Source organism: Gracilinanus agilis, chromosome 5 (genome assembly GCF_016433145.1).
Source record: "Gracilinanus agilis isolate LMUSP501 chromosome 5, AgileGrace, whole genome shotgun sequence".
In the NCBI taxonomy this organism is placed as follows: domain Eukaryota; kingdom Metazoa; phylum Chordata; class Mammalia; order Didelphimorphia; family Didelphidae; genus Gracilinanus; species Gracilinanus agilis.
In genome coordinates, this window is record NC_058134.1 from 155,828,081 (window position 1) to 155,840,350 (window position 12,270).

General features: G+C 35.8%; 1 protein-coding gene across 1 annotated transcript in view; it reads left to right on the forward strand.

Annotated features, from left to right (window-relative positions):
- The window catches only part of CCDC146 (coiled-coil domain containing 146), a 159,499-nt gene that overhangs the window by 127,475 nt on the left and 19,754 nt on the right, over positions 1-12,270 (forward strand). The window contains exons 11-14 of the mRNA XM_044679051.1: positions 211-299; positions 387-551; positions 1,391-1,615; positions 3,023-3,251. Coding sequence (XP_044534986.1) covers positions 211-299; positions 387-551; positions 1,391-1,615; positions 3,023-3,251 — 708 coding nt within the window. The remainder of the gene's footprint in view (positions 1-210; positions 300-386; positions 552-1,390; positions 1,616-3,022; positions 3,252-12,270) is intronic.

Sequence of the window (12,270 nt, forward strand, 5' to 3'; positions counted from 1 at the left end):
TGCTATGATTCTGTGATTATATTTCCTTTTATTACCACTGGAAGTGGTCTCATGTAATGAATGATTCATGAGTTTCACTGCCTGCATACCAGGCTAACTCTCACTGAACTCTTTCAATGACCATTCTGCATTTCTATCTAGCTTATTTTTTGAATTTGAGAATTAATTAATTTGTAGACATTTATGAAAATACCTGTCTTCAAATTTCAGCAAAGGCTTGCCAGGATATTGAAAGAAATTAAAATAAAGGATATTGAACTCAGGATATATAAGAAGAAAAAAATTGAAACACGTAAGAGGTAAAGGAATCTTATTAATTTAAATGCAAATGTGTATTTGTGATATTTAGCAAATAAATTTCCCCTAAACAATATGTTTTTTTACAGACTAAAGGATTTTTCCAAATTGTATGACATCATCCGAAATGAAAGGAACAAATTTGTTAACATGCTTCACCATACTCACCAGAGAGTATATGAAATAAAAGAAAAACTCAAAATGGCAATAATGGAGATGGAAATTTTAAGGAACAGTTCAGCAATTCAAGACAGGTGAGTACTGAAACAACAACTTCCAAAGCAACAGATATATAAGTTCTAGTTTATTTGATCTCTAATGAACCATAGATATTCTGGAATTGGAAGGGAGCTTAAAGAACATCTACTCTAACTCCTCAGTTTTTAGTGATGACTTAATAAGTTCATGTGATTGCTGATGTTGTTCATAGAATCATTTAAAAAGGTGAATGGATATCTACATCAGGAGGAGCTTTTAATCACTTAACTGGAGAGAACAACTGATAGATGTGAATTCAGCATAAAATTTAGTTAGAAAGGTCCAAGAAATGTAGTCCATCATTTTATAGATGAGAAATATCAGACGGGGAGAGGTTATACAGCTAATAAATGGCAAAACTAAGATTCAAACTCATAACCTTGGATTCCCAATCCTGTGTTCTTGCCACGACATCAACCTTTTCCAATGACTAATATTTCCTTGATTCCTGTCTATGTAATATAAGTACTGTGAGTTAATGTTTTCTTTAGCAAAAGGATAGAGACTAAAATGGCCTCTTGGTTAATGTAGAAAACTAAAGCCCCCCAAGAATTTTAGAATAAAAAGTAGAATATCATTTTGACGTTATTACATAACTGAGATCATTTTAGAGGCTGTGAAAATGGGGTGAGATCATCAAAAATCTTGCATAATTTCACAAGATGAAATTGCTTACATTTCTGTAAAACTATTTCCTTACCAGACCTTCATGAAAGCAAAATAATTCCCCCTGATAAAAAAGGAACATCATCAGTCTACTCATTTCAGAAAATGATCAATTAATAAAATGAAAATATAATCTTATTTCTTGTCTCCTTGTTTTTTACTTTTAAAGAAAACTACAGAATTTTCTACTGAAACGTTCTAACAATCTTACAATCAAAGAGAGCATGGAAAATGATGTGTGCAAAGTTATCACATTACTTCAGGAAAGAAGAGAGAAGAGAGAAGAACAATTAACTAGTATTGACAGACTTGCCAACGTGGTCACATCTATTGAGGAAGAAATGGTACAGCTCCGGAAAAAATATGAGAAAGCTGTTAATAGTCGAAATGAAAGGTAAAAAAGAACCCTGGCAATGAGAAGAAAACACTATGGAACCTTCAGTTTTTCTACCTGCGGTTAACTTGGGGCACTGCCACATTTTTTACCTGAGTTTCTTTTGATATTTCTGATTCAAGATTGAATATAAAAAAGGAGCAAGCCACCTTGGCCAAATGCTCCTTTGCAAAGGAGTCTATGAAGGGGATATTTGAGAATTTTTCCATCGGGAAGAAAGTATTATTTTCCATGGCTTATATTCAGAATTTCTCTGACATTAGTTCAACTCATTAAACATTTATTGAGTACCTACTATGTGCTAGACACCATGCAAAACATACAAAAAAAGGCAAAAGATAGTCCTTGCCTTCAATTCTATAAGCCATTAAGCTTTTCCTTGATTCTGGTGCCAGTTTTCCCATAATTTATATTTTATTTTATTTTATTTAAACCCTTGTACTTCGGTGTATTGTCTCATAGGTGGAAGATTGGTAAGGGTGGGCAATGGGGGTCAAGTGACTTGCCCAGGGTCACACAGCTGGGAAGTGGCTGAGGCCGGGTTTGAACCTAGGACCTCCTGTCTCTAGGCCTGACTCTCACTCCACTGAGCTACCCAGCTGCCCCCTTTCCCATAATTTATAAACTTTCTGTGAACATTATTGAGAGATTCTCCTATCACATCTTCTCTGGAAAGAAAATGGGTCCTTTAGGAAACTGCTCTATTAAACATAAAGACAAGATTTTAGAAGTCCCCCAAAACAATGAATCACAGAACTAGGCACTGGGGGACTAATGTTCCCTGTCTTCAGATGTTAGGAAAAAATTTGATGAGCATCAAAAGTACCCTTTGGAAAATAAGGGAGGGGGAAGATAGGGACTAGGGGAAAGGGGAAAAGGCCTTGATTAACATGGGTTTAAAGAAAAAGAAATATTATGACAAGCAATTTTGCAAGCAAAAACAGTAGCTTTGAGAACAGAAAGAGAAAGATGAATTGAAGGCATGAAAGAGAAGGTACAGAAATAATAAGAATGATTATCAAAGAACATGAAACTTCTTAGCTCTGATTATTGTAGACAAAGGCAGAGTCTCATTGGAATTTACCCATGTCCTCATACTTACCATTAATAGAGCTAACTCCACATTTAGTCTCAATCAAAAGATTTTTATGATCCCAGTATGACCAAAAAAAAAAAAGACTCTTCAGGGGCAACAGGTCTCTTTCTTCCTCTTCCTAGAGTTTAAAAAAAATTAAAATTGTAGAAATTTATTTCGATCTCTATCCCCCACACACACACAACCCCTAGTAAAAATGTCAATTGTCTCCTTGAAATAATCCAACCTTGTTTTCTATATAAGGTCCTTGATTGTTAATTCATAGGTAATCTCATAACCTACATAACCTAGAGTTTTTAATTTGACTCTAGTGGTGTTATGCTGATTGAACGAGAGGAAGAGGTGTGCATTTTCTATGAGAAAATAAACATTCAAGAAATGATGACAAGAAAGGGAGATATTGAGTTGCATATATTGGAAGAAAAACTCAGATTTCTGAGGATAAAGATTGCTGAGAGGCAAAGACAGATTTATCTTTCCCGAAAATTGTTGCCACTGAAGAGATCTTTGGACATGGATATGGCGGTCCTCCAGATTCAGGTGGGAAGTGCTTCAAGTGAGATCTTTGTAGAAACAATTAGATTTTTTTCCCCTTTACTAATTTTTAAGTTGTATTGCTGTGCATTGAAAGGACAGTATTGTATATGAAGTCCCATTATATGAATTCTCCTATGTTAACCAATCCAGCCTACTGAATGTAATAGTGTAGCTCATGTAGAATATGTGTATTTACACGTGCACATCTTTATATGTGAATTTTTTAAAGCATTTCTGGTTCTATTACAGGACAACAGCTCTGCTTTAGGCAATAACATAGGATTTGTTTTTAGTTGAGTTTTATAAAAACATGTTTTCTTGATGCCTTGTATCATGTATTTTTTTTTGTTTGTTTTTATATAGCAGTATTTTTCTGGATTTTAATTTTTCCCCCACTCCATTTGAACCTTTCTTTTTTTAATTTATTTAGAATATTTTCCCATGGTTACATGATTCATGATTTTTCTCACCCCTCTTCTCTGCCCCCTGCCAGAACTGAGAAGCAGTTCTACCGGAATAAATAAATATATATACACACATACATACATATATATGTATATATATAAATATATATATGTGTGTGTGTGTGTGTGTGTGTGTGTGTGTGTGTGTGTGTAATTGTTCAAAACCTATTTCCATGTTATTCCTATTTGGAATAGAATGAACTTTTAACATCAAAACCCCAATCACATCTCCATTGAACCAGGTGATCAATTCTGCTCTATTCCCTTTCTCTCTGTTCCTCTTCACTAGTATTTTGCTTTTTGTCACACACCCCCAGTTCCCCTTCCCTTTTATTACCTCCTTCTTCCCTTGTATTGTTCTCCTTCTACTTCTCTGTAGGGTGATAGAATTCTATACCCCACTGAGTATAATCGTTCCCTCTCTGAGCCAGTTACAAAGAGAGTAAAGTGTAAGCATTGTCTATCACCACCTTTATCCTCCCCTCTCTGTAATGATTTTTCTCACCTCTTTTTGTTATATAATTTACCCCATTCAATGTCTCCCTTCCCTTTTCTCTCAGTGCAACCCTCCCTGTCAATACTTGATTGATTTTTATATGTCATTCATATGCATACATATCATATCATATATACATACCATTCCAAAACATCAAATTTACATATACATCATATCATCATATATTATCATATACATCATATTATCATAATCAACTTACTTTTCCACCCTCTTTCTGAGTAAATTCCTTCTATCTTCTCTACTACTGAGAGTAATTTTTGAGAATTATAGAAATCCTCTTTCCATGTAGACATATAAACATTTTTACCTTAATGAGTCCCTTAAATTTTCACTTTCTTATTTACCTTTTTGAGCTTCTCTTGTGTCTTGTGTTTGGACTTCAAATTTTTTGTTTAGTTCTGGCTTATTCCTCAGAAATGTTTGGAAGTCTTCTATATTATTGAATGGCCATTTTTTCCCCTTAAAGAGTATACTCAATTTTGCTGGATAGGTGACTCTGGATTGTAAACCCAAATCTTTCACCTTTCTGAATATCATATTCCATGCCTTTCAGTCCTTTAATGTAGAAGACACTAGGTCCTGAGTGATCCTGATTGTAGCTCCATGGTATTTGAATGGTTTCTTTCTGGGTGTTTGATGTATTTTTAGCTTGGCTTAGTGGCTCTTGAATTTAGCTATTACATTCCTGGAAGCTGTCATTTGAGGATTTCTTTCTGGAGGTGATTTGTGAATTCTTTAATTTCAATTTTATTTTCTTGTTTGAGGTTCCCTGGGCAGTTGTCTTTAATAATTTCTTGTAATATGATGTCCAAGGTTTTTTCTTGATCATGGCTTTCAAGTAGTCCAATAATTCTCAAATTGTCTCCCCTAGATCTATTTTCTAGGTCAGTTGTTCTTTTCAATAAGATATTTCCTGTTTTCCTCTGTTTTTTCATCCCTTTGATTCTGCTTTATTGTTTCTTGAATTTTCATGAAATCATTAGTTCTTAGGTGATCAATTTTGAATTTTAAGACCTGTTTTTTTTCTAACAGTTTTTAGTTCTCCTTTTTTCAATTGGCCCATTTCTTCTTGTATCACTTTCATTTCTCTTCCCCACTTTTCCTCTAATTCTCTTAATTGATTTTTAAAGTTTTTTTAAACTCTTCCAGAGTCTGTGTCCAATCCATATTTTTCTTTTGGACTTTGGGTGTGTTTCCTTTGCTTTAACTGTCCCCTTCTGTGTCTATACCTTGGATCTTTGTTTCCATAAGAATTCTTTAGAGTTAGGTGCCTTTTTTGTTGTTTGCTTATTTTTCATTTCTAATTATAGATAGGCTCTGTTTTCAGAGAAATTGGAGTACCCTCTTAAATTTCAGTCCTTCCTTCATGCTATTTTCAGCTTATTTTCTCAGTTGTTACTATTTTATCAGATGGTCTGAGGGCTGAGAGCTCTGAGAGCCCCCTCCCCAGGGTGATTCAATTGACCCTTGAGATGCTGATAACTTAAAAACTTTCGAAAGCCCTTTGGGACTTCCTGGTTAAGATGGAAGCAGAGTAAAAAGCAGCTGCTTAACCTCTCCTAACTGAAACATATAGGACTCCTCAAGAAGACATAAAACCAAATCCAGAGAAATGAAGGGACCCCACAACAAGGTGCAGCATTGGAGGTACGTAGAATTGGGGCATTTCCATACTACAAAGGGGTGAAACAGCTCTCACTAAAACACGAGCTGAGCAACCCCCTCCTCCACCCCCCACCCCACCTACAGTGCCAAAGCCAGCTCACAAGAGTTAGAGCAAGTATGGGGCACTCATTAAGTCCTTGACAGCTACCTGGGATCATCAGGGCCTGCCCCTGAGAGCAGCAAGACTTAAGACTCCAAGAGGCTAAAGAATGCGTGGACTTTGAACACAGACCCTGAGAGCAGGCATAATTGTGGGTGAGGACGCAAGCCCAGACACGAATCCAGAGCCCAGGCAAGGAATCGGATTGTGAGTGCAGGCGCGGACCTTCAGTGGGGACCCAGTGCAGAGGGGTGCACAACTGTGGAAGCAGCTCCCTGAGACAGTTAAAGGAGCCTCAGGCAGAGGAACAAGCAAGGGGACCACCAGGAGGCTTGACCCTGAGAACAACTAGACCTGAGACCTCAGGAGCCTAAAGAGCTCAGACAGACCCCGAGTGTGAGGATAAACCTGAGAGGGCGCAGAGCTAACAATGGCAAGCCAGAGACAAGAACCCCAAAAGAGAAAGAAGAAATCCGTAACACTCAACAACTTTTACACAGATAAAATCCAGGCAACAGAGCAAACAGCAGAGGAGAACAAACAAGTAATCATGTCCAAACCTTCCCAAAATAATGAAAATTGGCCACAAGCTATTGAAGCTTTCAAATCTGAGATGATGAGAAAAATGGAAGAGATTTGGTGAGAGAAGTGGGAAATAGCTCAAAAGGAAATTAACAGGTTAGAAGACAGAAACTCCCAATTGGAGAAAGATGCCCCAAAATCAAATGAAATGGTAACCAAATTGGAAACCAAAATCTGGCAAGAAAATAACAGGTTAAAAGGCAGAATTTTGCAATTGGAAAGTGAAGGTCTAGAAGAGACAATCTGAGAATCATCGGTCTTCCTGAAAAAGCAGAAATTAATAGAAATTTGGACTCTATACTAAAATAAATTATTCAGCAAAATTGCCCTGAAGTTCTACAACAAGAGGGCAAAATAGACATTGAAAGGATCCATAGATCACCTTCTACACGAGACCCTGAAAAGACAACCCCCAGGAATATAATAGCCAAATTCAAGAGCTTCCAAGTAAAAGAAAAAAATTTTATAAGAAGCCAGAAAGAGACAATTCAGATATCAAGGAGCAACAATCAGGATTCACACAGGATCTGACAGCCTCCACAATAAAAGACCGCAAGGCTTGGAATATGATATTCAGAAAGGCAAGGGAACTGGGTCTACAACCAAGGATCACCTACCCATCAAAACTAACTATATACTTCCAGGGGAAAGTTTGAGCATTTAACAAGATAGAAGATTTCCAAGTACTTGCACAGAAAAGACCAGGACTAAATGGAAAGTTCAATATCCAAACACAAAAATCCAGAGAAACATGAAAAGGTAAATAAGAAACAGAGGGGAAAGAAAGAAAACTTGTATTTTTTAAATTTGCCTCTTTAAGGGTTTCAATATGATCTAATTATTTGTATTCCTATGTGGAGAAATGTTATGTATAATTTTCTGTATGGAACTCCATTCACTAATATAGTATTCACTATTATAGTAATTAGAAGAATCATTCATAGGGAGAGTTTGGAATACTAAGTGGTCTAAGATGATATGGGGGTGGGAAAGAGGGAAGTGAATAGTAGAGGACACCAAGAGAAACTTGAATGAATAAGAAAAATAGGATACTCTATTACACACAAAGAGGGCATGGGAAGGGGAAGGGGATGGATACTATTATAAGGAGAGGAAGAGAGCATTAAGAGGTAAAATTTAAACCTTACTCTTAGTGTAATTAACCCTGAGAGAGAAGACTAGCTTTATCTATTAGGATATAAAACTCTATCTAACCCTACTGAGAAAGTCAGAAGGGATAAACCAAGGGGAGCAAGGGAGTGGGGAGGTCAAAAAAGGGAGGGGAGAAGAAGGGGGAGGGAATTCATTAGGCCTTAAAAATAAAAAGAGGGGAATAATAAGGAAGGGGGTAGAAAGGGAAGTAAATCAAGGGAGGGGACAAGGGTTACTGGTATACAGTAAACCACTGGTTTAAAAGGAAATATTGTAAGAAGAAGGTGTAGAACTAGGAAAGGATACCAAAATGTCGGCAAATATACAACTGATAATTATAACTCTGAATGTGAATGGGATGAACTCGCCTATAAAAAGGAAGCAAATAGTAGAGTGGATGAGAAACCAAAATCCTACCATACCTTGCCTACAAGAAACACATATGAGTCGGGTGGACATACACAGGTTTAAGGTAAAGGGCTTGAGCAAAATCCTTTGGGCCTCAAATGAGAAAAAGAATTCAGGAGTGCAATTATGATTTCTGACAAAGCCAAAGTAAAAATAGATATGATTTAAAAAGACAGGGAAGGTCATTACATCCTGATTAAAGGCAGTATAGACAATGAGGAAATAACATTGCTCAATATGTATGCACCAACAAGATTCATGAAGGAGAAACTGGCAGATCTCAAGAAGGAAATAGATAGTAAAACCATACTAGTGGGAGATCTAAATATTCCTCTTTCAGATCTAGATAAATCAAACCAAAAAATAAATAAGAAAGGTAAGAGAGGTAAATGAAGTCCTAGAAAAATTAGATCTAATTGATATGTGGAGAAAAATAAATAGGGACAAAAAGGAATACACCTTCTTTTTAGCTGCACATGGTACATTCACAAAGATTGACCATGTAATAGGACATAGAAACATTGCAAACAAATGCAAAAGAGCAGAAATAATAAATGTAACCTTCTCAGATCATAATGCAATAAAAATAATAATTAGTAAGGGCACCTGGACAGGCAAATCAAAAACTAATTGGAAATTAAATAATATGATTCTCCAAAACCAGCTAGTCAAAGAAGAAATCATAGAAACAATCAACAATTTCATTGAAGAGAATGACAATGATGAGACATCCTACCAAACTCTGTGGGATGCGGCCAAGGTAGTACTCAGGGGGAAATTTATATCCTTGAGTGTATATATTAACAAATGAGGGAGGGCAGAGATTAAGGAATTGGGCATGCAACTTAAAAAATTAGAAATCAAGCAAATTAAAAATCCCCAGATGAAAACTAAATTAGAAATACTAAAAATCAAGGGAGAAATTAATAAAATCGAAAGTAAAAGAACTATTGAATTAATAAGTAAGACTAGAAGCTGGTATTTTGAAAAAACAGATAAAATAGACAAAGTACTGGTCAATCTAATAAAAAAAAGGAAAGAAGAAAACCAAATTGACAGTATCAAAGATGAAAAGGGGGACCTCACCTCTAATGAAAGGGAAATTAAGGCAATCATTAAAAACTATTTTCCCCAAATATATGGCAATAAATTTTGCAATCTAGGAGATATGGATGAATATTTACAAAAATACAAATTGCCTAGATTAACAGCAGAAGAAACAGAATACCTAAATAATCCCATATCAGAAAAAGAAATTGAACAAGCCATCAAAGAACTCCCTAAGAAAAAATCACCAGGGCCTGATGGATTCACAAGTGAATTCTATCAGACATTCAAAGAGCAACTAATCCCAATACTATACAAATTATTTGATATGATAAGCAAAGAAGGAGTCCTACCAAATTCCTTTTATGACTATTACAAATATGGTACTGATTCCAAAGCCAGGTAGATCAAAAACAGAGAATGAAAACTATAGTCCAATCTCCCTAACGAACACAGATGCAAAAATCTTATATAGAATACTAGCAAAGAGACTCCAGCAAGTGATCAAGAGGATCATCCACCATGATCAGGTGAGATTTATACTAGGAATGCAAGGATGGTTCAACATTAGTAAAACCATCCACATAATTGACCATATCAACAATCTAACAAACAAAAATCACATGATTATTTCAATAGATGCTGAAAAAGCCTTTGACAAAATACAGTACCTATTCCTATTCCTGGAAAATATAGGAATAGAAGGATCTTTCCTAAAAATAATAAACAGTATATACCTAAAACCATCAACAAGCATCATATGCAATGGGGATAAATTAGAAGCCTTTCCAATAAGATCAGGAGTGAAACAAGGATGCCCATTTTCACCTCTATTATTTAACATTGTACTAGAAACACTAGCAGTAGCAATTAGAGAAGAAAAAGAAATTGAAGGTATCAAAATAGGCAATGAGGAGACTAAACTATCACTCTTTGCAGATGATATGATGATCTACTTTAAAAATCCTAAAAATCAACTAAAAAGCTTGTAGAAATAATCAACAACTTTAGCAAAGTTGCAGGATACAAAATAAATGCACATAAATCATCAGCATTTCTATATATTTCCAACACATCACCACAGCAAGAGGTAGAAAGAGAGACACCATTTAAAATCACCCTAGACAATATAAAATACTTAGAAATCTATCTACCAAAACAAACACAGCAATTATCGAAAACAACTACAAAACACTTTCCAAACAATTAAAACTATATCTAAAGAATTGGAAAAACATTGATTGCTCACGGGTAGGATGAGCTAACATAATAAAAATAACCATTCTACCCAAATTAATTTACCTATTTAGTGCCATACCTATCAAACTACCAAAAAACATTTTTACTGAATTAGGGAAAACTATAACAAAGTTCATCTGGAAATAACAAAAGATCAAGAATATCAAGGGAAATAATGAAAAAAATTGTGAAGTAAGGGGGCCTAGCAGTACCAGATATTAAACTGTACTAGAAAGCAGAGGTCATCAAAACGGTATGGTACTGCTAAGAGACAGAAGGGAGGATCAGTGGAATAGACTTGGGGTAAGTGACATCAGCAAGACAGACAGTGTATGATAAACCCAAAGAGCCCAACTTTTGGGACAAAAATCCACTATTTGACAAAAACTGCTGGGAAATTTGGAAAACAATATGGGAAAGATTGGGTTTAGATCAACATCTCACAGCCTACACCAAGATAATTTCAGAATGGGTGAATGACTTGAATATAAAGAAGGAAACTATAAATAAGTTAAGTGAACACAGAATAGTTTACTTGTCAGATCTCTGGGAAAGGAAAGATTTTAAAACCAAGCAAGAGTTAGAGAAAATTACAAAATGTAAAATAAATGATTTTGATTATATCAAACTAAAAAGCTTTTGTACAAACAAAAACAATGTAGCCAAAATCAGAAGGGAAACAACAAATTGGGAAAAAAATCTTTATAACAAAAAAATCTTAACAGGGGTCTAATTACTCAAATATACAAGGAATTAAACCAATTGTATAAAAAAATCAAGCTATTCTCCAATTGATAAATGGGCAAGAGACATGACTAGGCAATTTTCAGATAAAGAAATCAAAACTATCAATAAGCGCATGAGAAAGTGTTCTAAATCTCTAATAATTAGAGAAATGCAAATCAAAACAACTCTGAGGTACCACCTCACACCTAGCAGATTGGCTAAAATAAAAGAAGGGGAGAGTAATGAATGCTGGAGGGCATATGTGGCAAAACTGGGACATTAATGCATTGCTGGTGAGTTGTGAACTGATCCAACCATTCTGGCTCGCAATTTGGAACTATGCTCAAAGGGCTATTGAAGAATGCCTGCCCTTTGATCCAGCCATACCATTGCTGGGTTTGTACCCCAAAGAGATCATAGATAAACAGACTTGTATGAAAATATTTATAGCTGCACTTTTTGTGGTGGCAAAAAACTGGAAAAGGAGGGTATGTCCTTCAATTGGGGAATGGCTGAACAAATTGTGGTATATGCTGGTGATGGAACACTATTGTGCTCAAAGGAATAATAAACTAGAGGAATTCCATGTGAACTGGAAAGCCCTCCAGGAACTGATGCAGAGCAAAAGGAGCAGAGCCAGAAGAACATTGTACACAGAGACCGATACACTGTGGCACACTCGAATGCAATGGATTTCTGTACTAGCAGCAATGCAATGACCCAGGACAATTCTGAGGGATTTATGGAAAAGAACGCTACCCACATTCAGAGGAAGAACTACAGGAGTGGAAGCAGAAGAAAAGCAACTGCTTGAACACAGGGGTTGAGGCGGACATGATTGGAGAAACTGCCACACCAATGCAACTATCAACAATTTGGAAATAGGTCTTGATCAATGACACATGTTAAAACCAGCAAAAATACTCATCAGCCATGGTGTGTGTGTGTGGGGGGGGTGAAGCTGGGGGAGGTGTGAAGGGGAAAGTAAGAGCATGAATTATGTAACCATGTTAACTTTTCTAAAAAATAAATATTAATAAATGTTTAAAAAAAAGACTTTCCTCAGGCTTGGATGTAAGCTTTAGATCTCACTCTGAACTTGATCAGGTCAGGGGCTGATCA